This window comes from Mustela nivalis (genome assembly GCF_964662115.1).
Source record: "Mustela nivalis genome assembly, chromosome: 1".
Lineage (NCBI taxonomy): Eukaryota > Metazoa > Chordata > Mammalia > Carnivora > Mustelidae > Mustela > Mustela nivalis.
In genome coordinates this window covers 47,325,719-47,352,563 of record NC_139020.1, presented here as the reverse complement: position 1 = coordinate 47,352,563, position 26,845 = coordinate 47,325,719, and the positions used below count along the sequence as shown (strand labels likewise).

The window sequence follows — 26,845 nt, the reverse complement described above, 5'->3', positions numbered from 1 at the left end:
TAAGCAAAAGGCTACCTTAAAAAAAAGATGCCCAGTGTGGTTTCTGAGGGAGAGAAGATGGGTCACGGAACCATGGCTATTGACCTCATGGAGCCATCAATGAAAAGTCACAAAACCCCTCGTAAGGAATTATATTCTGGGAACCATAATTACAAAATCACTAGGGTTGGCTCTGAAGTGACTGATGTTGAGGAGGGAAGAGGGTGATGCAATCTCTAGAAGTAGGGAATTCATCATCTTTTTGGAAGCAATATCTGGAAAAAAAGAAGTATTGGCAAATCTTTATACTTACATTATTAAGGAGGCCAAAGATGATTATTTAGATGTGAAATGGTTGCTAGAGATGATGTAGTTGTATGGGTAAAAAACTTTTATAAAGTTATAAATCTGCTGCTTGAAAATACTGAACAGATGAGAGGCATGGACTCAGTAATAGAAATGTGAGGCCCAGCTACAGCAAAAGAGGGAACTCGATCTAACCCAATATATATACTCACCTGTTGATATTTAAGGCTAAATGCATATTATATCAGGTGGCATAATGCCAGGAAGTTCCTATAAAAGTATAAAAAACCCCTTAAAGAACAGCAAAGCAGGGCACCTGCATGGCTCAGTTGGCTAAGTGTCTGCCTTTGGCTCAGGTCATGATCCCAGGGTCATGTATGGGATCAGTATGGGATCAAGCCCCCATACTAGGCTCCCCACTCAGTGGGGAGTCTGCTTCTCCTTCTCCCTCTGCATGCTCCCTCCTCGCTTGTGCATGCACTCTTTCTCTCACGTAAATAAATAAAATCTTAAAAAAACAAGGAAGAGTAAAACAATGAAACAAGTTTGAAAAAAATTCAAAACTTAAATATAGCACAAAATAATTTCTCTTTTCTTTTGTTTTGAGCCAGAGGAAAAATATAATAAATTACCATTAAAAAACAAATACTCTGTTACATCTGTCAAATGAATCAAGTGGCTAGCACTGTGCTAGGTACTATAGGGAAAACAAAAGAAGACCTTGTCCGCCAGTTGCTTATGAACAAGTTGATTCTCAAGCTCTATGTATGTAAACAACTCTAGAAGGATTCGCAAGGTCAGCCTGCCAATAAGAAGGTCATCCTTAGGGTGGTCAGATGATTTCCAGGGGAGAAGAGTAGCTGGAGAGAGAGAGGATGGGAACCCACAGAGGAGCAAGAAGGGCTATTTGGGCAGTCAAGGGCAGTGGAAGAGAGATCCCAACTCAATCAAGGGTGGGGGGGTTGGAAGAAGGACACTGGGTCACCAGAGTCTAAGAAACTCCTGTGGGTAGTAGGTGGCTTACAAGTGGAGACACAAAGGGCTGAGAAGGGATGAGTAGTGAAAAAACTAGAATCCTGGTATAATCATCTAATCTTTCATTTCACAAATAATGCCAATTGAGGGTGAGGTTCTGTGCTAGGTGCTGTGGAGATGCACAGTTAAACTCTGTCCTGGAGGTATACAGCCTGGTATGGGAACCAGGAGCAAGATGAAGAGCACTCATATGAGGCAGTGGGGAACAAGAAGTTTTCACTGAGTTCTCTGGCTAGAGAAATTAGGACAGACTTGGAGAAAGGGGTTAGGGCATTCGGTCTACCTAAAACTTGGGTTCTTTAAAGTAATTTGGTAGTTAAGGACATTAGAGTGTGGTTAAAATGAGCACTACAATCTTAAACTTTTGTAATTTTTTTTTCTTGGTAGAAAATAGCAACAGCATGGGACCAAAAAAGCACATGAAGACATGTTGAATCCAATTTTCCTAAATTGAAAGAGAAGGGACAGGTGAAAAAGGGACAGGTGAAAAGCAGCAGCGTCCTCAGCTCCTGGCTCACAGCCAGCCAAGTGGGACACGACTCCCATGTCTGTGAACCTCAGATAATTTGTAAAACAGGGTACTCCCTACCTCACAGGGCATAAGGTATTCCCTACTTCATAGGATCATTTAAGTCATTGTGTCTTGCACATTGCTTATGGAGAGTGCTCAGTAAATGGCATTTACTATTGTTCAAACATAAGTTGAAAAAGATAGGTGAATGCTCAAGAAATGGGGAATGTATTTCGCTTTCTCCTCTCCCACTTTTCCCTCTTCTTCCTATGATTCTCTGACATTTATCTAACTTGATGGTTGTAAGAAAAGAAGAGCCAAGGAAGAAGGAGCTTAAAAAAGGTAAAATTTAGCAATGTGGACAAAAAGACCATAAAAAGAAGTAAAGGCAGAGACTTGGGCAAATTTAATTTTTCTTTAGTGAGTCTTGAAAAAGTAAGGAACTAGCAAGAAGAAAATCAAGAAAGAAAGTAAGGAAAAAGAAAGCCCATGGGGGTCTAAAGAAAGATACTTGGAAACAGAGGCCAGAGTTAAAGAAGGCATGACTATGGCATGGTCAGTAGGATAAGCAAAGGTAAAATTAAATTCCACGTTGGTGAAATAAATCAAAAGGCTAAGGATGTTAACCTGTAGGCTTTCTGACGGAATGGCTGAAATTAAAACTGAGGAGGGAGTCTGGGAAGATGGCAGAGTAAGAGGATCCTAAGCTCACCTCATTCCATGGATACACACCCAAGTAGCAGCCACATCAGTGCAATGAACAAAAAAAAATGACCCAGAGAAAGATTAAAATCACACCATGCACCTTTTCTGACTACAATGGTATGAAACCAGAAATCAATTACAAGAAAAAACACAAATACATGAAGCTTATGTAACTTGCTACGAAACAATGAATGGGTCAACCAATAAATCAAAAAGGAAATAAAAAAATAAAGGGAAACAAACGAAAATGACAACACAACCATTGGCAATCTTTGGGATGGAGCAAAACTATTGAAAAGGGAAGATTATAGCAATATAGGCCTTCCCTAATAAGCAAGAAAAATTCCAAATAAACAACCTAACCTTAGACCTAAAGGAGAAAGAAAAACAAAAAACAAAAAAATAAAGCTTAAAGCCAGTAGAAGGAAGGAAGTAAAGATTAGGACAGAAATAAATGAAATAAAGACTAAGAAAACAACAGAGCAGATCAATGAACCCAGGGTCGGTTATTTGAAAAGATCCAACAAAATTGATAAACCATTAGCCAAACTCGTCAAAAACAAAAGAGAGAACTCAAATCAAGTCAGAAATGAAAGGGGAGAAATAACTGACATGACAGAAATACAAAGGGTTATAAGAAATTATTATGAAAAATTATATACCAACAAATTGGACAACCTAGAAGAAATGGATAAATTCTGAGGAACATATAACTTCCCAAAACTGAATCAGGAAGAAATAGAAAATCTGAACAGACTGATTACTGGCAATGAATTCAAATTAGTAATAAAAAAACTCCCAACAAACAAAAGTCCTGGACCAGATGGCTTCACAGGTGAATTCTACCAAACATTTACAGAAGAGTTAATACCCTTTCTTCTCAAACTGTTCCAAAAGCTACAAGAGGAAGGAATATGTCCAAATTCATTCTATGAGACCAGCATTACTGGGATACCAGAACCTGGTAAAGACACTACCAAAAAAGAGAACTGTTGGCAAATATCTCTGATGAACATAGATGACAAAATCCTCAACAAAATATTAGTAAATGGAATCCAACAGTACATTTAAAAAAATGACTCACCACAACCAAGTGGGATTTATTCCTGGGATGCAGGGTGGTTCAGTATTCTCAAATCAATGAATGTGATATATCACATCAACAAGAGAAAGGATAAAAACCATCTGATCATTTCAACAGATGCAGAAAAAGCTTTTGACAAAGTACAACTACACATTCATGATAAAAAACTCTCACCAAAGTAGGCTTAGAGGGAAGATACCTCAACATAATAAAGCCCATATAAGAAAAACCTGCAGCTAACATCATACTCAATTGTGAAAAACTGGGAGTTTTCTTCTAAGAACAGGAACAAGACAAGGATATTTATTCTCACCACTTTTATTCAACAAAGCACTGGAAGTCCTAGCCACAGCAATCAGACAAGAAAAGAAAGAGATATCCAAATTGGTAAGGGAAATTTCACTATTTGCAGGTGACATGATACTCTATATAGAAAACCTGAAAGACTCCACCAAAAAACTACTATAATGGACAAATGAATTCAGTAAAGTAGCAGGATACTAAAGTAATATACAAAAATCTATTGCATTTCTATACAACAATAATGAAGTAGCAGAAAGAGAAAATAAGGAAACAATCTCATTTACAGTTTCACCAAAAATAATAAAATACCTAGGAATAAACTTAACCAAGGAGGTGAAAGACTTGTACTCTCAAAACTATAAAACACTGATAAAAGAAATTGAAGATGGCACAAATGGTAAGATATTCCATATTCATGGATTAGGAGAACAAATTATTAAAATTTCTGTATTATCCAAATCAATTTATAGATTTAATGCAATCCCTATCAAAATACCAACATTTTCTACAAAACTAGAACAAATAATCCTAAATATGTATGGAACCACAAAAGACCCTGAATAACCAAAGCAATCTTGAAAAAGAACAAAATTGGAGACACTGCAATCGCAGATTTCAAGACATATTACAAAGCTATGGTAATCAAAATGGTATGGTACTGGCACAAAAACAGTAGATGAATGGAGAAAAATACAGAGCCCAGAAATAAACCTATGTTTTTATGGTCAATTAATCTATGACACAGGAGGCAAGAATATGCAATGGGAAAAAGACAGTCTCTTTAACAAATGGTGTTGGGAAAACTGGACAGCTATCTGACAAAGAATAAAATCTGACCACCATTTTACTCGATACACAAAAATAAACACAAAAGGGATTAAAGACCTAAATATGAGACTTGAAAGCCCAAGATTCTTAGAGGAAAACAGACAGTTATCTCTTTGACCTCAGCTACAGAAACATTTTTCTAGATATGTCTCCTTTGGGTAGGGGAACAAAAGCAAAATCAAACTATTGGGACTACATCAAAATAAAAAGCTTTTGCATAGAGAAGCAAATCATCAAAAAAACAAAAAGACACCCAACTGAATGGAGATGTTTGAAAATGATATATCCAATAAAAAGTTAATATTCAAAATATATAAATAACTTATGCAAACTCATCACCAAAAACCCAAATAATCCAAGTAAAAATGGGCAGAGGATATAAATGGACATTTTTCCAAAGTAGACATACAGAGATGGTCATGAAAAGATGCTCAGTATCACCAATAATCAGGAAACTCTAAGTCAAAACCACAATGAGATATCCCCTGACATCTGTTAGAATGGCTAAAATAAAACACAAGAAATAACAAGTGTTGATGAAGATGTGGAGAAAAAGGAACCCTCCTGTTACTGTTGGTGAGAATGCAAGCTGGTGCAGCCACTGTGAAAAACAGTATGGATGTTTCTTAAAAAGTTAAAAACAGGGGCGTCTGGGTGGCTCAGTGGGTTAAGCCGCTGCCTTCGGCTCAGGTCACCATCTCGGGGTCCTGGAATCGAGTCCCGCATCGGGCTCCCTGCTCGGCAGGGAGCCTGCTTCCCTTCCTCTCTCTCTGCCTGCCTCTATGCCTGCTTGTGATCTCTCTCTGTCAAATAAATAAATAAAATCTTAAAAAAAAAAAAAGTTAAAAACAGAGTTACCGTATATTCCAGTAATTCTACTGGGTTTATCAAAACAAAAACACTAATTCAAAAAGTTATATCTGCAGCATTATGTATAGCCACCAAGATATGGAAGCAACCTAAGTGTCCATCCATAGATGAATGGAAAAAGGACATGTCTCTCTCTCTCTCTCTCTCTCTCTCACACACACACACACACACACACACACAGACACACACACAAAGACACACAAATACACATACACAGACACACACACAAAGACACACAAATACACATACACAGACACACAGACACACACACAAAACGTAATATAACTCAGCCATAAAAAAGAATGAAATCTTGCCATTTGTAACAACATGGATGGACCTGGAGGGTATAATGTTAAGTGAAATAAGCCAGCCAGGGAAAGACAAATACCATATGATTTCACTCATATATAGAATTTAAGAAACAAAGCAAAGGAACAAAGGGCGAAAAAAGAGACAAACCAAAAACAAACTCTTAACTATAGAGAATAAACTGGTGGTTGCCAAAGGGGAGATGAGTGGGGGAATGGGTAAAATAGGTAAAGGGGATTAAGAGTACACTTATGTGTACTCTTATGGTGTACTCTCATGTACTTTCATGGTGAGCAGTAAGTAATGCATAGAATTGTTGAATCATTATACTGTACACATGAAATTAATATAACACTGTCAATTATAGTTAAATTAAAAATGTAAAATAAAATAATAGCAAAAAGAAAAAAAACAAAACATAAAACTGATATGCAGCTTTGGAGCAAAATATTTAATGGCTGGAGAGAAACTGAGATGATTACATATTAAATATGTGTATCTTTCTGTAGTCCTCTATCCCAACAGGAAAAAATAACAAAATAAAGAAGATGAAGTGTTATTTACTATAGTAATCATCGCTTTGGTGCTTACTCTTTGCCAACCACTGTTTGAAGTGCTTAACAAGTATTAGCTATCTATCTATCTATCTATCTATCTGAGAGAAAGAGAGCAAGCACAAGAACAGGGAGCGCCAGAAAGGGAGTAGCAGGGTCCTTGCTGAGCAAGGATCCTGATGTGGAACTTGATCCCAGGACCCTGGGATCATGATTTGAGCCAAAGGCAGATGCATAGTCCACTGAGTCCCCCAGGTATCCCAAATCTGTGAAGGAAATATACTTATTATCATCATTTTACCAATGAGGAGACAGAGGCACAGAGAGTTTAACTTGCTCAAGGTTGCACTACTTGTTGGTAAACTGATTCTCACAATTATCCTGAGCCTAGTTACAAACTGGGTAGAGTCACCCTCTCATGGGAATGAGTTTAGGGCCACTTATAACAATAATAAGACCACAGATCACTGCTATGAAGAAGGTAATAATTTTAATTGACAGTAGGTAATCTTTTTTTAAAAAATCACACATGGTTACCAATCAGGTTTGAGGGATACATAATATGAAAGGGCTGCAAATGGATGTGAGTGGCCAGTAGAAAGATTAAGAAGGAAAGAAAAGGTTCTAAGTCCAGGAAGCAAAGTGTATCAAATGACTTTTGGTAATACTGAAGGTAGAAGTCTCGTGATAAATATTCGTACAGTGGACCACGACTCGTGTTAGGTAGACATGAGACCCTTAGAGTCTGCTGGCATGGTGCTGTAATCACGCAGTGGTATGATAAGTAATTTTACATATCTTTATACTATTTTTCTTTTCCTAGGAACTGTAGCAAACAGTGTACTACTGGATCTTTGGTAAAGATGTGGTACAAGAATCTAAGATAACATTATTATAAAATACATGTATATTGGAAAAAAATATTAGGGGGGAAATAGACCTTGCTTATCATCAATGAAGCATGTTTTTTCCCAAGGAAAGAGGATAAAAAGCTTCCTTCAAAGTCCACCAACAACTGATGTTAAAGTACAGGGAACGGTGTAGAGGAGTAGAAGCTGATTCCAGAATTTAACAGTTGTAACTCCTACAGTACTGTCACCTGTTTGGTCTTCTTTGACAGGGCTGGTACTGGAGCTGTCTCCTGCTGCATTTCTGGGTCTCCTCCTCCTTCACCACCTGATGCTTCTACAAAATATAAAGTTTAAAAATTAGAAAAGCATCTCTCTCTCCTTCTTTCTCCCATTGCTAGTACAAACTTGGTACCACCTCTCTAGAAAGCTCTATGCCTTGATTCAGTAATTCTACCTCTAAGAAGCTGAATTCAAGGAAACAATCCAAAATATAGAAATTTAAGCACCAAGATGTCAGTCTAATTCATAAAACTGCAAAACTGAAGATTATCTAGATGTCTTACTTTTGAGAATGTTTAGTTATGCAGCACCTAAACTGATTTTACAGATATTAAACTCCTCATTTTCAGATAAGAAAACTGCTGTTTAGAGGGGTAAGGCAATTTGCCCCAGGTTACACACCTGGAAACCCCAATCTATTTGAGTCCAAAGTCTTCTCCACAAATGATACTGCCTGACCTGAAAAACAATAGCTCTTGACACCTGTATGCTAGCCCGAGGGGGAATGTTAAGAAATGGTGACAAAAAGATTATAGATCATGAGAAACAATTATTTTGAATTTCTAAAATCTTTCAACAGTGGAAAAAAAAATTCTTACTCTTAGAGTCAGGAAAAATCAAAGTTTTAGGTTTTTCTGTCTATAAAGCTCTCTTGAAGAAACACAGCAACCACAGTCTCTTCCCATAATGCCATAATGCCTTCCAGATTTTAGTGGTTGCTTTCCTTATCTGTCTATCTTTCTATCTATGCTTCAGATCCCTATTGCTTTTTCTTAATTTAAATTTTAGTTAGTGAACATACAGTGCAATATTGGTTTCTGGAGTAGAATTCAATGATTCATCACTTATGTACAACACCCAGCACTCATCACAGCAAGTGCCCTCCTTAATACCCACCACCCATCTAGCTCATCCCCCACCCAACTCCCCCATCAACACTGTTTGTTCTCTATAGTTAAGAGTCTCTTACAGTGTATTTCCCTCTCTCCCTCCCTTTTTTTTTCTTTCTCTCCTTCCCATACGTTCATCTGTTTTCTTTCTTAAGTTCCACATATGAGTGAGATCGCCTGGTATTTGTCTCTGACATTTCACTTAGCATAATACTTTCCAGCTCCATCCAGGTCTTGCAAATGGCAAGATTTCATTTTTTTTTTTAAGATTTCATTTTTTTTGATGGCTGAGTATTATTCCATATTGTGTGTGTGTGTGTGTGTGTGTGTGTGTGTATCACTCCACCTCTTCTTTATCCATTCATCAGTTGATGGACACTGGGCTCTCTCCATAGTCTGGCTATTATTGATAATGCTGCTATAAACATTGGGGTGCATGTACCCCTTTGAATCTGTATTTTTTATCCTTTAGGTAATATTTCATAGTGCAATTGTCGGATTATAGGATAGTTTCTATTTTTAAATTTTTGAGGACTCTCCATAGTGTCTTCCAGAGTGGCTGTACCAGTTTGCATTCCCACCAACAGTGCAAGACGGTTCCCCTTTCTCTGCAACCTCGCCAACACCTGTTGTTTCTTGTGTTGTTAATTTTAGCCATTCTGACAGGTGTGAAGTGGTATCTCAGCATGGTTTTGATTTGTATTTCTTTGATCATGAGTGATTTAGACATTTTTTTCATGTGTTGGTCAGCTATCTGGATGTCTTCTTTGAAAAGATGTCTATTCATGTCTTCTGTCTATTTTTTCTTTCTTTTTAAAAAGATTTTATTTATTTATTTGACAGAGATCACAAGTCGGCAGAGAGGCAGAGGGGGAGGCAGTTCCCCGCTGAGCAGGAAGCTGGTTGCAGGGCTCAATCCCAGGACCTGAACCAAAAGCAGAGGCTTTAACCCACTGAGACACCCAGGTGCCCCTTCTGCCCATTTATTAACTGGATTGTTTTTTGGGTGTTCAGTTTGATAAGTTCTTTATAGATTTTGGATACTAACCCTTTATCAAATATGTCATTTGCAAATATCTTCTCTCATTCCATAGGATGCCTTTGTTGATTGTTTCCTTCCCTATGCATAAGTTTTTATCTTGATGCAGTCCCCAAAATTCATTTTTTCTTTTGCTTCCCTTGTCTCTGGTAATGTGTCTAGTAAGGAGCTGCTACAGCCAGTTAAAGAGGTTTCTGCCTGTGTTCTCCTTTAGGATTTTGATGATTTCCTATCTCACATTTATGTCTTTCATCTATTTTGAATTTATTTTTGTGTATGGTGTAAGAAAGTGGTTCAGTTACATTCTTCTACATGTTGCTGTTCAGTTTTCTAGACAAGTGGTTCCTCCCCTCCTTTTCTAGACAAGTGGTTCCTCCCTTTAAATACATTTTTGAATTTTTAAAAGGCTTTTACTCATTCTCTTTGAATTTCTCTACCTACTTCAAAGTCATCCCAAAATGTGAATTTGTGAGCAACCTTGGTCGGAATTCCTATTTAGGTCTTAATTAACCAAACTAGTAATCTTGTGCTTTTAAATGTTTGCACACTGTGGTGGCTAATTTTATGTGTACCCAGATATTTGGTCAAACATTAATTTGGGTGAGATTAACATTTGAATGGTAGACTGAATAAAGCAGGTGCCTTCCCTAGGGTGGGTGGGCAGTCTTATTAGATGAAGACCTGAATAGAACAAAAAGACTGAACCTCTGCTGAATAAGAGAATTTTTTCTGCCTTTGGATTTGAACTGAAACATCAGCTTTTCCTGCATCTAGAGCCTGTCACGCTTCAGACTAGAACTACAGTATCAGCTGTCCTGGTTCTCAGGCCTTCTGACTAGGATTGGAACTTGGGTTCCAGCTTGCCAATTCACACTGCAGATGCTGGGATTTGCCAGAGTCACGGATTGCATAAGCCAACTCCTTCTTTTATATACAGATAGATATAGATGTAGATATATAGATACAGATATGTATCTCATATTGGTTCTGTTCTTTTAGAGAACCCTGATTAAGACATATACTTTTAACTGTATAGCATGGAAAAAACAACAAAAAGGATTCTACTCATGGAATAATAGCAGGTAGGTGATTAATAGGGCTTTTAAATGATTATGTTGGCATTAAAAGTATTCATAGAATTTCTGTTTCTGGAAAGGCAGTATTAGTAGTAGTAGTAGTAGTAGTAGTAGTAGTAGTAGTAGTAGTTTTCCCTATTCCTCCTGCTAAGTACAGCTAAAAATCCTGGACCTTATATATAAAACAAACATAGGAAGTCTCTTAAAGGTAGAGAGAAGACAGTCTGGGACCTTTGGGTATAGGGGAAAACACAGCAGTTAGCTCCCTGCATTTTCTTTTTGCCTCATTATCTCAGGCTTAGGGTTAAAGAAGCCATAACTTGGAAATGCCAATGGGAACAGACAAAAAAAGCCCCAACAAACATCTGTTCTGTTTGACAAAATGACCAGGAAAAGGGCCACCTAGCAAGACCAAAAATGTTTAGATAAAAACTATCTATGTTTAGACAAAAAACTGTGGACTTGTGCCCATTAGCAAAGGCTGAGTGGGGAGCCTAGACTTCCACCCTTGCCAGGCTGTAATGAGGCAACCCAACTCCTCCTCCACCTGCCACCAGGGCAGTATCAGAGATGATCAAGCAGTGATTGAAATCCCAAAGGGATTTTCATCTCTTAAGGGTAATGACAAACCCCTATTCCCCCCTCCTATCACTACCACCACCATTGCAGTATCAATAGAGACCACATGGTAGGCCTTGAATTCCATGTCCTCAGGGAAATAATGAAGTGAACCTCTCCCTCCCCACTAGGATGGTGTTAGAGGAGGACTAGTAGAGAGTCATCATATATTGCCCAGTGGTAAAAAGGCCTCACCTACCCTAGTGGTTTTAGCAACTACTTAAAAAAGCTACACAAATGAATATACTCAAAAACACTAAGATAAATCAAAACAGAATTCCAAAATGCTCAAGTAACACACAAGAAGGCAGGAAAGAGAAAATCGAGAAATTAAAAAGAGCAAACAGAAAAAAAAAACAGAATAAAATGTTAGATTTAAACCGTTACATATAAAAAATCACGTTAATGTAAATGGCCTAAAAATGCAAATTCAAAGATAGAGATTGACAGAGTAGATTGGAAAACATGACCTAACTATATGCTATTTACAAGAAACTTACCTCAAATATAACAACATAACAAGTTGAAAGCAAAATGATGGAAAATTTTTAACATATAAATATTTAAAAGATATTTTAAAGATTTTATTTATTTGACAGACAAGAGAGACGGCACAAGCAAGTTGGAGTGGCAGGTAGAGGGGCAGGCAGAAGGAAACAGGCTTCCTACTGAGCAGAGAACCTGACACGGTGCATAATCCCTAGGACCCTGGGATCCAAACACAGATGCTTATCTGACTAAGCCATCCAGGTGCTCCACAAATTTTTTAAAAAAATATTTTATTTATTTATTTGAGAAAGAGAGTAAGAGAAAGAGAGCCCAAGCTGGGGAGAGGGGCAGAGAGAGAGGGAGAGGGAGAAGCAAGCTCCACACTGAACAGGGAGCCCAAGGTGGGGCTTGATCCACCCAAGCACCTCAATATACAAATACTGATCAAAAGAAAGCTGAGTGGCTACATTAATATCAGATAACTGACTTCAGAGTAAGGAAAACTACTTGAGCAAAGGACATTATATAATGATAAAAGGGTGGATCTGTCAAGAAGACATAACAATTCTTAATGTGTATGTACCAAACAAAAGAGCTACAAAATATATGAAGCAAAAACTGATAGAAATGAAAGAAGAAACAGACAAAAGTACAGTTCAGTTGCAAAGTTCAACAGTTCTCTCAGAGCAAGGATATAGAAGAATTAAGTGATAACCATTTCCCAATAGGATCTGATCAACATTTGCACTCAACATTCTACTCAACAGAATACACATTCTTTTTAAATGTTATGGAACATACCCTAAGATAGATCATATTCTAGGACATAAGATATAAACAAATTTAAAAGAAATGATGAACAGTATGTATAAAAAAACTTACAGAAAATATTGTACTTATTAATGAAAGACTGAATGCTTTTTCTCTGATTGGGAAAAAGGCACAGATGTCTGCTCTGACCAGAATTATTCAACATAGTGCTAGAACTTTTAATCAGTGTAATAAGGAAAGAAAAGAAATGAAAGTCATATACGTCAGAAAGGAAGACATCAAACTATTCTCATTTGCCGATGACATGATTGTTTACATAGAAAATTCCAAGAAATCTGAAAAAGTTCCCCCAAACCCCTAAACTGTGCTAGAACTGAGTTTAGCAAAGTTGTAGAATAAAAGATAAACATGTAATTTTATTTTTATATGCTAGCAGTGAACATATGAACACAAAAATTAAAAAATAATGTCATTTACAATTGCTAAAAAAACAAAACCCTAAAATACTTAGGTATAAATTTAACAAAATATGTATAAGACTTTCATGTTGAAGAACAGTGATGAAAGAACTAAAAGAAGACCTAAATAAACAAGAAGACATAACATGTTCATAGATTGGAAGACTAACCACAGTAAAGATGCCAGTTCTCCCCAAATTGACATACAGGTTTAACATAATTTCTATAAAAATTCCAGCAAGACTTTTCTCTAGATATATATAGATTATTATAAAATTTATGTAGAATGGGAAAGGAACTAGAATAGTTAAAGTGATTTTAAGACTTACTACATTATATAGCTATAATAATTAAGATTGTGTGGTATTGGCATAGGAACAGACATATAAATGAATGGAATAGAATACAGACCCAGAAAAAGACACGCACAAATATACCCAACTGGTTTTTAACAAAAGCAATTTGATGGCGGAAAAATAACCTTTTCAACAAATAGGGAAAAAAAATTCATAAGCAGAAAAATTAACCCTTACTCAAGTTTCATATCTTGTACAAAACTCACCTCAAAATGGATCACAAACTTAAACATAAAATGTAAAACTTTAAAACCTTTAGAAAGAAAAGGAGAACATCTTTAGGTTCTAGGGTTAGGCAAAGCTCTTAATTTTGGAAATGCAACTAAAAATGCAATCAATAAAAACAATAATTGATAAGTTAGATTTTATCAAAATTGAAAACTGCTTTGCAAAGACCCTGTTAAGAGGATGAAAAAACAAGCCACATACAGGGAGAAATATTTGCAAACCACATTTCTAACAAAGGACAGATCAGTAACTAGACAATATAAAGAATTCTCAAAATTGAATACTAAAAACCTAGACAAATGAATTAGGAAATGGCAAAAGATATGAACAGACGTACACAAAACATGTTCCATATCATTAGCCACTAGGGAAATGCTAATTAAAGCCATTAGATATTAGATATATGAAAGTGTTTAAAGGTCCATCCTTTTCTTCAGGAAGCCCAAATTATTATGCTGGAAAAGCCAACAGGTGTGTGGTTGGCTGTGGACCAGACCAGAGTACCATCCTACTGCTGGGGGTACCCCTGTCACTGATGTTCTCACTAGGGCAGCCAGGAAGGCAGCTGGGTTCAGAGATATGTAGAATTTAGAAATTCAACCCAAGGAGGCCATGATGGACTCTTCAAAAATAAAAGCTTCCTGGGTATGGCTGCCAGATTAAATTTAAAAAAAGTACAAGTTATTGGATAATTTTTTAGTCTAAGTATGTCCCATGTATTGCATGGGAGATATCCACATAGTATTAAAATCATTCATTGTTTATCTGAAATTTATATTTAATGGGGTGGCAGGTATTTTTATTTGCTAAATCTGGTAACCCCACCTGGGGAATTTCTTTCCCCATCAAAGTCACCTTTAATCCTGTGAAATTTCTTATATTGGCTTCTATTCATGGAGCCTCCTTTTACTTAACATCTTCCAATCCATCTTCATCTGGGATCTTTCAGGGAACCCCTGACTGACTACACAGCCCTCCTTCTTCCTATTGTTGCGGCACTTCTACATCACATTGTGAATCAGCATATAATTTTACCCTTCCATACCGTGTGCCCCAAGTACTTAGCCCAGCGTTGATTAACAGTAAACATAAAACCACTTACATAAATCTTTTTATTAACTTTAAAAGTCATTTTAAGATAAAATGGATAAAATGTGAGTAAATAAATGTCAGGATCAAACCGTGATGTTTAAAACTCCAATAATGCTTAAAAAAAAATTCTGAATTCTTTCTCCCTCCATTGCCCAGAATCTGATAACTGAAGAGTATAGTCTGTATTTAAGTAATCTAGCTGAAAATAACGTATTTTTAAAGGTATGTGACTCTTATGCAACAAAACCCACGAGAAATATTTAAAATACCTTGTTAACCAAATGCTCTAGATTTGTATTCTCTGAGCCAAAAAATATTTCATCTGAAACCTTTTAACATATAACATGAGATCATCTCATATCACTGTAGGTTGAATACATTAGTTGTTTCTTTAGCCTGTGATGTTTTTTGGTTCCAAAAGAGAAAACTGCTTTTCTGAAATAAGGATGCCAGTTCTGTGATTTCCATGAAGAGAGTATTAAAAGAAAAGTATGGGACCCAACCTATCCAGCCTGGCTTCAGCTCCCAGGTTCCTCTAAAACTGCTGGCATTTGAGGATATTAAGCCAGACCTATGCTAATTAGTCCCAGCGATTGACAGTGCTTGTGGAGTGGAGACAAGACAGGGTAGCCTCATCTCCTCCTTCCTGAGAGTATACTTTAAAAAAAGAAAAAGGAAAAACAATACCACCAGATGGAACTGCCTGAACTCTTCTTCCAATAAAGGGGTCAAGTATACTGTCCCTTTTCGACCCAAAGCAGAAAGAGCAAGCAAAATTAAAAAGTTGCACATATTTCCTCTTTTCTTCAATCCCTGCTTTCATGTTCTTTACGAGAAATGTTGGAAGTCCACAATTTCCCAGCAATTTCCCTTAAGCTTCAAAGCACTTGCTTGCATGAACCCCTTCTAGGCCCTGGTAAGGCCCTTGGCAATGGATCATACAGTTAAATTTTCTTAGAAAATATGCAAAAGAAAGATATATTGTGGTTCAAATAAGTAGACCACTATCTATTTCTATTCAGAATTCACCTCTTTCACATATTCCGTAATGAATGATGTTGAAGTGGAAGTGAACATTCTGGGGCTCCAGATAGAGGAAGTTGGTTGGGCATGCATTTAGTTTGGAGTTTAATGGAATATTACACGGTTCACAATCATATAGTCTACAGCTAAATTACTGCTAGCTCTCCTAGTATAGGAATGCTACCTAGAATACTCCTACCACCCTATGCCAACTCACCAGACACCGTGACAAAGTGTGCAAGGTCAGAGGCTGTAGATCATGACAGAAACACACCTGTAGCACCCTTCCTTACAACTATGCAGGCACTGGAGGAGAACCAGTATGTATGAAACCAAAAACTCGTCAGTGGAAATCCTTCTAATCATCAAAAATACAAAACTATAAGCAGAGAATTAGGTTCCCATTTTTCCTTTAGGAGCACAATAGATAGTGTACTTTGTATAGTTTTCAAGAAAACATACATATGTTTTTCTATTTGATGGGGACAAGTATAATAAAAAATTTCAGAATTCCCATGTTTACAGCAGTGGTGTTGTAATTTCTTATTTAAAACAACTACTTTCATACTTAATTTTGTATCAGTAATTTTGTATTCCTTTTCTAAGAGAGGGCTGCTTAAATTTATAAGCTCAGGCCTCACAAAAACCTTGATCTGTGCTTGCTAGTGACCTGCTGAACTCTATTCTCACAGTTTCTGAGCAAAACAAATTACTGAAACACACAATAGCAATGGACAAATTTCAAAGGCATGATGCTAAATGAAACACAAACCAGATTAAAGAGGCTACATATTTATTTATTTAATATTCTAGAAAAGGAAAAATTATAGGAACCACAGAAGAATGGTTACTGGGGACTAGAGATGGGATACTTCTCAGGAGTGATGGAAATGTTCTACAGTTCACAACTGTATTTATTCATCAATCAAAGTTCACAGAACTGTACACAAAAAGGGTTAATTATACTGAATGTAAATTAATCCCCAATTAACCTGACTTTAAAAAAATGACAGAAGCTAATTCATTAAACAATCTGTAACATTTACACAATGTCAAACAACTAATAACTAACTAGCAGAGCTGAAATTTAAATCCCAAGATTCTATAATTTTAACACCCATACTACCTTTGCATGAAAAGATGTTGCTTCCAGCTTAATGATGCTTCCTTTAAAAAAACCAAATTATTTATTTATTTGAGAAAGAGAGCATGAGCAGGTCAAGGGGAGAGGGAGAGAGAATCTCAAGCTGAGTGCAGAGCCAGATGCTGGACTCCATCTCAGGACCTTGAGATCACGGCCTCAGTTAAAATCAAGAGTTGGACTCTTAACCTACTGAGCCACCCAGGTGCCCCAGTGATGTTTCCTTCTATTCTGTGATTGCTAAGAGTTTGTTTAAAATCATGAATAGCTGTTAAAATTAATGCAATGCTTTTTGGTTTTGCATTTATTGAGAGGATCATGCAGGATTTCTCCTATATTTTGTTAATGTGCTGAATTATAAAAATAAGATAATGTTAAACTGTTCGTATTATTCCTAGGATAAATCCCAGTTCGTCATGAGATATTTATATACCCTGATAGTAGGTAAAATGTGTCAATAAAACAAACAGAGTGTAGTATTCTTCCTATGGATATGTTTTAACAAATACTTCAGTTTCAAATGGTTATATGATTATCGACATTTTTCTATTTATTTTTAATTTCGTTTTGGTAAGTGAAATTTTTGGCAATTTTATCTAACTTTTCAAATTTATTGGCATTGATCATTGTATGCAGTTATATCCTCTTTTTCTTGTGTCCGATTTTTTATTTACACCTTATTTTTTCTGGTTCAATCATGGACAGGTCTTTAAAACAAACAAACAAACAAAAAACCAGGTTTTGTATTTATAGATGTTTTCTATTGCATCTTTGATTTCTACTAAACCAATGTTCTTAACTTTCTCTGGGTTCACTCTATTGATTTTCTGTTTTGCAGTTGGATATTTAGCCCACTAAATATTTTTTTTCTGATATAAGCATACGTGTATGTATTTTCTCTAAATATAACTTAAGTTGAATACTGTATGTTTTAAATGTATATCATTTTCATAGTTACTCAATTCTAAATATTTTAAAAGTTTCTATAATGATTTTTCTTTGACTAATGAGTTATTTGGAAGTGCATTTTTAAATTTCCAAACAGATTTTTTAGTTATCATTTTTTGGTACTGTGGTTAGAAAAATGGCTTGCATACCAATTCTTTGATATTTGTTATGACTTGTTTTATTTTCTAGCACAGGGACCAGTGAGCTTTTTAAAAATTTATTTATTTATTTATTTGACAGACAGAGCTCACAAGGAGGCAGAGAGGCAGGCAGAGAGAGAGGAGGAAGCAGGCTCCCCGCTGAGCAGAGAGCCCGATGCGGGGCTCGATCCCAGGACTCTGGGATCATGACCTGAGCCGAAGGCAGAGGCTTTAAACTGCTGAGCCACCGAGATGCCCCGGGACCAGTGAGCTTTTTAGGTAAAATGCAATATAGTAAATAGGTATAGGGTTTGCAGAGCAATAATGTCTACTCAAACTCTGCTGTTGTGCAAAAGCAGCCCTAGACAATATATAAATAAGTAGGCATGGCTGTGTTCAGTTAAACTATTTATAGAAACATATCCTGTCTGAATTTGGTCCACGGGCTTCAGTTTGCCAGGCTCTGGCCTACTACATAAACAATTAAAAAGTGTTTCAAAGCATTTCTGAATAGAATATATAGTTTCTCATTGTTAGGTGCAGAGTTCTACATGATCATAGATATCTATGATCATAGATAAACTTGTTAATTATGTTTTTCAAATATGTTATATGTGTATACATTTTTGTTTTATCAACATGTGCATTAACATCTCCCACTCTTATTTTGAATTAGTCCACATTTTCTAGCAATTCTACCAAGTTTTATTTACATATCTCATAGGTATATTGGTGCAGGTAAGTTTAGAATCATTACAACTTCCTATTGGTTGAATTGTTCATTAAGTTGTGACTCAGTTTTTAAAAATGCATCTTGTTTAATTTAGTTCAATCTCACTTATTTGAGGGAATGTTCTATATTTCTAGAGGGGTCAGCTGTTCTCTGGGAAATCTAACTATACATGATGAAAAATAATACTGGAGACACAGCTGTACTTCAACAGTCTAAAGTGTTTTTGCTAAAATTACTCATCCCTAAGAGCCAGAATGTTTTATTTGGCTAGGAGAATCAGGACTGGGAACTATTCTTCAAGAAGCTTGTTCCCAGCTCATTAAGGGACTCCCACCAGCATCACTGAGAAAGAACACAATTCCCACATCCAAAGAACACGACCCTGTGAAGAGTGAACTCAGTGAAGGCCCTAAAGGCCACAGTGGCAAAATAGCAGATAGGGAAGTTGAGGGAAGAGGAAGGGAAGGACAAACAGTGAAAGTGCATTCAATGAAAGAAGGGGCTCTCAATTCTGACTCCACTTATACTAACAGTGGTCATGTTCCATCCTTTTGTACACTTTTCAAAATAATTACTACAGCTATACCAAGACTAAAAAATAAGTACTTATAATCAAGTAGGTCATGCCTGAAAAGAATACTATCTGTAAGCGTATCTCTCATTTACTCTGTTCAGAATGCTAGCTCTCCCTTTTTGCTTGTCATCTCTAGTTTTCTTCAAAGCCTTACGCCCATCCTCCAAAATTCAACTCAATCCATCCTTCAAAAGTAGAAACAAGACTATTTTAGGGCTATAATCTAGCAAGTAGTTGCAGCTTTAACTGAGAAAGGAAAATGTGGAAAAAGGAAAAGAAAAGGAGAGCAGGATCTAGTATGCAAAGGAAGAATTCAGTGATAGGTGGCAGGAGGAGCAGCAAACCTAAGACTCAATTCATGGTACCTGATTGCTTTGGGAGCAGCTGTTCAGAGAAGCTTGGACAGGCTCAACCTTTAGTCTCCCGGCCTTTTCTGGCCACGAGTCCCAGGTTCAGGTTTAAGGACACTGGACTATTCAAAGTCTTCCACAGGCTTGTAGTGGTTCCTCAGGCTTTATGTTTAACCTGGTATATGCCCCTCCAGTTTTGTTTTGTTCTGTTTTTCCTACCTGCCATCTTTTCCTTTTTTGCTTCTCATTCGCATATACTGCAAGAAACTGGGCATGTTCTACCTCTTCCTTCTCTCAAGATCTTCTCCTTCTCTCCAAAAGATCTGACAAAACAAATGCTTGTAAATATAAAACCCTGTGAGTTGACACTATCAGAAGTTTTCTTGTCATTTTGAATTGGGATGGGGAATGTAGGAGGGGGGATTCCTTTCCCCTCTAATTTTGCCATGTCTACTGGCAACTGCTACAGCCTACTCTACATTCCAATAATGCTCTTAGTTTCATAGCTGAAGATGTCCCTAGCAACGGATCCAAACTTTGCTTACAAAATATGGTACCAGTTCCCACAGAAAACTTTAAATTTAGTAAATTTGGAATGAAATGCTTGCAAAATTCTGAACTGGAGTAGCTTGGTGGGTCCTGAAACTCGGAAAGAAAAAGTCAAGAGAAAGTACTTGGAAAGCAAAGTACAGAGACTGATAAGATCACCTCAAAAATGCATGGCTGAAGAAAAAGTTTCACCTTCTTTTTGTGGAGAACTTAAATGCTACAAAATTTCTGTTGCCAGTTCCATGTCAGCAGAACCAAATCTTCAAGTTAGTAATCCCTTTCTTTTCTCTTTTTCCTTCCTCCCCTCCTTCTTTCGTTTCCTCCCTCCCTTCCTACCTTCTAAAAAATGCACACAGAGTTCCTCAGGAACCACCAGCTCACATCAGGGCCAAAGCACTCAGAGCCACGGGAACCTGACCTTTTGTGCAAACTTTCACAATGAAGCCTGGGCTACAGTAACAGAGAAAGGGACGTTTAATGTAAAAAATCATGGTGTCACAGGACCTGTTCTAGCTTGAAGTTACAAAAATGCTGTGAAGATCATGTAGACGTCAGAGGACAACTCTGCAGGCAGAATGGCTACCTGGTTGTTGTCTGTCCAACAATCAGGCATTTAAAAAAAATCTTTTTTTCTTTTTAGATGAAAAAAAAAATAGATAAAAAGCTTGGGCAAGATGGCCTCAATTTTAGTCTTTAATGTTGAGTTCATTTCTTCTTCCTAATTTGAATGTTGATATATTTACATATTTGGGGGGCAGTTTTCAAACTATGACTAATTTAAATTTAACTTTTTCTAGTCAACTTTTGCAGTCAGAGTTAGGTAAGTAGAGCCATGGCTGCTGGCAGTGGCAATCCGGGTCTTAATAGAATTATTATGTTTACTGGATGAGCATGCTTGGTACATTTGGAAGCACTGTTATATAAATTCTTTGTTCCTCGAATAGAAACTAATATAATGATAAAAACTCTTACAACGTCCTTATTTTGTGCAGGACAGTGTTCTAAATGCTCTACATACATTAACTCATTTAATTTGCATATCAATCTTATGAGATTGGTACTGTTATTAAAATCTCTTTTACAGAGGTGAAAACTGAGGCATTTGCCCAAGGTTAGTGAGAGAGATGGGATTTGGATCTAGGCAGTCTTAACTTAGGGTCCCTTAACTCCTATGCAGTACTGCTCATCTAACTTGAAAAGCAAGTTATAGCTCTTCGGTTGTACCAGTCTCTCAGCTGGATATCAGAATCCACGGGGCTTTGTGCATTGAGCCTAGTTGAATATAATAATGTATGTTCTTAAATTTGAATACACTCATCTAACTGGAGCAGAAGCTGATGCGTGTGGTGAGCAGCTCCCCTTCTCCAAAACAAAGCCCTGTTGGGGCTTTGGACCCATTTAGTCCAGATTATGTCAGTAACTAATTCTCTCTCACCATCCCTGCTTCTATCCTGCATTTCAGCTGGGCAGAAAATATATCCTGGACTGCTAGACTACTTCTGGTTTATGCTTTTCATTCCCACATCCTGACTGGTTCGGTATTTGCTTTGTCCTTTAATATGTTAATATGCACTGCTATTCTCCAAGTGTGGGAATGGAAATGAAGTCACCCTTAGGCTTATTTTACCCCTGAACTCTGCTCTTCGCAGCACAACTGTTAACAGCTCCCAGAACAGTGCTCTGTGTACACATTTTGGGAAGTGCCAGTATAGAGGAGTGATGAAAGAGGTCCTAGAAGGTTTACATTCTATTCCAACTTTTGTGATCTTGGGAAAATCACTTACTTTATGCCAGTTTTCTCATTTCTGGACTGATGAAGTCATACTGCTCTGATTTATGATTCTCTTCTGGTTCAGGCCAATTTCTATTAAGAATGCTGTATATCCTGGACATGTCAAAATTTCCAGAGTGAGGTAGAATGTTGAAGTATAGAAGGATAGGGTAACATTTTAAAAAATATAGGTGAACATGGCCTGTTACATGCGTATGCAAGTTACATCATGTCCCCTGAACAGAAATTTCATAAGGAAAAAGCCTATGAGGTTGTAGCTAGACCTGCTACCCACTCACTCTTGTTAATAAAGTGTGATCCCAAGGAAGAGAAATGTTACAATGTAAAAGCACAGTTTCTGTTAAGACTTCTCTGTAGCCTTCAGAGACATCAACTACCTATTAGATTACTTCATGTATGCCCTTAATGTACATCTTGTGAATCATTAAAGGTGGATGTAATGTTCACATGCCCTGCATCAGAATGCTTAACTTTCTTACCCAGCTTTTCAATGGAAAAGGCCAGAAATTACCTGCCTTTTTGTGTAATTTAGAACAAGATAATTTATTTGCATCATCATTTTAGATTCCTACTGGAAACTGGGCTTTAGGATATTAACCTATCAACTAATTACCATCTACATGAAAAATACATAGGATTTGTGTTTGGAATGGTCTTTAAGAACCGTAATTCTGAGGTTTTACATGACAGTTTGGTATAAAACTGAGATGTAACAGTCTAATGGGGTGAATAAATAAAAGAGGCTAAAGCAAAACTTGAGTTTGTCAATTCTATACTATCAATTTGGTGAGGTCATCACTAAAATTTTTTTTAACCCTTTTTTTCTGATTTAAAAGTAATATATACTAATTGTAGAAATTTTAGAAAATTTGGTACCGTTATAAAAAGATGGCTCCAGTAAAACAAGAAATCCACTATTACAATTTTGAAACATTCACGGCTGCCTTTTGTTCTGTCTCTGTGTTATGTATATAGGTATACACAGTAGGTATACTGTATTATGTATATAGGCATACAACTTAACATATTTGAAATTACATATCTTACATAAGTACTGACCTTTTAATATTATCTCATGAGCACTTTTTCATGTTAGTAGTCTTGAGGAACATTTAAAAAAAATATTTTATTTATTTCAGAGAGACAGAGCATGAGCAGGGGGAACAACAGGCAGAGGGAGAGGAAGCAGGCTCCCTGCTGAATGGGGAGCCTGATGCAGGGCTGAATCCCAGGACCCTGGGATCATGATCTGAGTCGAAGCCAGAGGCTTAATCAACTGAGCCACCCAGGCATCCCTTGAAGAACATTCTTGTTGCCACTGTTTGCCTATACTCTATTTGTTTTTCTACCATTACTTACATTATTTCCAATATCTGCCTTTGTAATAGATTTTTAAGATTTTACATATTTCTGATTAGATTTTATTTATTTCTAATTAGAATAGATTTCTAAAGGGAAGTTACATTGTAATAAGGTATGTATGTTAATGTATTTATTTTATTAAAAAATTTTATTATGTTCAATTATCCAACATATAGTAAGTACATCATTAGTTTCTGATGTACTGTTCAATGATTCATTAGTCGCATATAACATCCAGGGCTCATCACAACATGTCAGGAGAAAAAAGAGGGCCCGAATAAATAAAATCAGAAATGAAAGTGATATCCATCACCCGGTTACCCCAACCCTCCACCCCCCTCCCTTCTATAACCCTCAGTTTGTCTCCTGGAGTCCAGAGTCTCTCATGGTTTGTCTCCCTCTCTGTATGTTTTTTAAGGGTCTTAACTGTTTTCCATAAAGTTTTAGGGCACTTTCTAAGTCATCAACATCTATTAAAAAAAAACAAACAAATCTGTTTCATCACACCACAGCAAGTACTGAATTTTTAAGCGTTGCCAATAGGTAAAAGTGACTGCATTTTAATTTGCATTCATTTGGTTATGACTGAGAGAATAGTTTCTTCTTTTTATAAGCCATGTAGTATTTCTTACATGAATAGAATATTCTTAACCTTTATTCATTTGTCATGAAGGCTTTTAATGTTTTCCTTATCAATTTGTGTGGGTCTTTTAATGTTGAGGTTAATTTTTAAAGTTGTTAGATCTTTTTTTATTATTGAAGTTTAGCTAACATACAATATTTTGCTGTTCAGCTTGGATGATTTCCATTACCCTCTTCCAGATCATTGACCCATTCTTCTGCATTCTTTTAATCTGCTGTTGCTTCCCTCTGATATATTTTTCATTTCAGTTATTGTAGTCTTCCACTCTGATTTTTTAAAAAATATTTTCCATCTCTTTGTTGCAGTTCTCACTGTGTTTATCTATTCTTTTCCTGAGTTCAGTGAGAAGTGTATGGTATGACCATTACTTTGAGCTCTTTATCATGCAGATTGCTTATCTCTGTATCATTTAGTTCTTCTTTTGAGGTTTTATCTTGTTCTTTGTTTGGAATGTATTCTTTAGTTTTCTCATTTTGCCTGAATCTTTGTTTCTATGTATTAGGTTGATGAAGGAGTGGTCTTATGAAGAAGATGTCCTGTGGGGCCCATAAGCACGATTTACCCCCCATATCCCCCGTCACCAAAATGAGGCACTCTAGGGGTGTCTCATGTGGGCTGTGTGTGCCCTTTGGTGGCTGGGACTGGCCCCCTGGGCACGAGCCACTTTGGGGGGATGCCAGTCTTTGCTGAGGCCACCCGGAGGCTATGGAAGGAGTTTCTTTGGCAGGATGCCTGTCCTGGCCAAGGTCACTGCCGGGTGTGGTAGGGCTGGAGCTGCTTTGAAGGGGTACCTGCTGGAGTGGGTGGGTTGGGTGGGCCAGTCTGCAGGGGAAGCAGTGTTGGCAAGGTTGAGGGAGAGTGACAGAATTAGCATCTGCCAGTGTCAGGCCAGCTAGGCAGAAGGGCAAGAAAAATGGTGCCTGCCAGTACTTGTGTTCCCAGAGAAAGTTCCAACAGACCCTTGCTCCTCTGGCAAACACTCTAACGTTAGTCAACAAATCTTCATTACGTCCCAGGCACTTACCAAATTGCTGTCTCTGTGCTGGGTTTTGGGTTGAATGAGTTTGTGCACAGACCCTTTATGAAAAAGAGTTTTGGTTTCCCATCGTCCTCCAGTTCTCCCAGAGTTAAGAACCATTTATTTTCAAAACCAGATGCTATGAGGGTTCCTCATTCCAGTGCAGGTCCTCAGGGCAGGGGGAGTGTACCCAATGTGGGCCTTGAACCCCTTGCTCCCCAGAGAGACCTCCATCATGCCTGTGATATCCCTCCAGGATTGAGTTACCGTATGAGAGGTATGGGTCTTGATCAGACCATGTTACTGCTACTCCTATCCTTCTCAATGTGGCTTTTTCCTTTATATCTTTAGTTGTGGAAGAGCTATTCAGCTTGCCTTCAGATTATTCTCAGAGAGTCACTCTATATGTAGTTTGAACCTTGGTGTGTACATGAGAGGAAGTGAGGTCAGGATCCTCCTACTCTACCATCTAATCAAGATTCCAGATTGTCTTATCTTTAAATTTTTAAAGTTGTTTTTGATCTATGGATGTCTTAAATTATAAGGAGATCAAATATATCGTATTTTTTCCGAGCAATTATGTTTCAAAAGTTCTCCCCATCCCAAAGTAGATACTTTCATCTAATCTTCTTGTACAGCTTAATCTTTTTTTAAAAACATTTAGATCCTATGAATTAGTTTTTTGTTGTATAACATAAAGTGAAGCTCTAACTTAGTATCTTTTCAAATATTTAATCAGTTGTTCTAACATCTTCCTGAATCATTCTTCCCTTCCTTATTGTCTTGTTATAGTTCTTTCATTTAATCATAACACAAATCATACATATACTAGACGCTAGCCATTACATTAATCCATCCATTGATCTATTTGTGAATCTTCTATGGGCTTTCTTCCACCTACGTCATGCCACTGAAATTATTCTTGCTAGGGACACCACTAATTTCTCAATTGTCAAATTGGATATGGCACAGGGTTAAAAATAGAGGCTCTTTAGAGTCAGGCTCCCTGGATTAGAACACCATCTCTGCCATTTAAAGTTATGTGGCCTTGGAAAAGTTACTTGCTCATTCTATGCCTTAGTTTCCTCATCTATAAAATGGGAATATCATAGGGTTACCTTATAGGGTTGTTACATGGAATACTGATAATAACGAATGTAAATTGCTTAGCACACAGTCTGGCACACAAATAAACTCTCAGGAAAAGATCATCATAACCATCATTTCACTTAATTGTGCTGGGGCTTTTGACACTAATGTCAACCCTCAACTTTCTGACACTCTTCCTTTGTTTTCTGGCATACTATAGTTTGGTTCTCAACCCATAACTTCATGTGCTCTCTTCTTGAACCTAGTTCTTAAAATGCTGTCATCCTCCAAGGCTGATCTGAGTCGAAGGCAGAGGCTTAACCAACTGAGCCACCCAAACGTCCCTTGAAGAACATTTTTGTTGCCATTGTTTGCCTTTGTTGCCACTGTTCTCTACCAGTCTATTCTCTGGTGACATATACTCTCGATGTTCCTTCTTCTAAGCCAGGAACTGGCAAACTTTTTATTAGAGGACAAGGCAGTTAATACTTTATGTTGGTGGGCCATATGATCTCTGTCAGAACGACACTTTGATTGAAAGTATCCATTGAAAATACATAAATGAGTAGGTGTGGTTACGTTACAACAAAACTTTATATATAGGACCACCTGGATGGCTTAGTCAGTTAAGTGTATGCCTTCAGCTCAAGTCATGATTGGCCTGGGATTGGCCCCTTATTGAGCTCCCTGCTGAGCAGGGAGTTTGCGACTCCCTCTCTCTTTGGCCCTACACCAGAGAGAGAGTACTTCTGCTTGTGCTCTCTCTAGCTCTCTCTTTCTCAAATAAATAAAATCTTTTTAAAAAGTTTATATATGAAAACACGTAGCCATCTCAGGCCACAGTTTGCCAAT

At 37.1% G+C, this 26,845-nt stretch overlaps 1 protein-coding gene across 6 annotated transcripts in view; it reads right to left on the bottom strand.

Annotated features, from left to right (window-relative positions):
* Window positions 1-26,845, bottom strand: part of CMSS1 (cms1 ribosomal small subunit homolog) — a 384,418-nt gene that overhangs the window by 29,231 nt on the left and 328,342 nt on the right. For all 6 annotated transcript variants that reach the window (XM_082696018.1, XM_082696023.1, XM_082696022.1 and 3 more), the window contains one exon: window positions 7,584-7,669. In XM_082696018.1, the coding sequence (XP_082552144.1) occupies window positions 7,584-7,669 (86 nt within the window). The remainder of the gene's footprint in view (window positions 1-7,583; window positions 7,670-26,845) is intronic.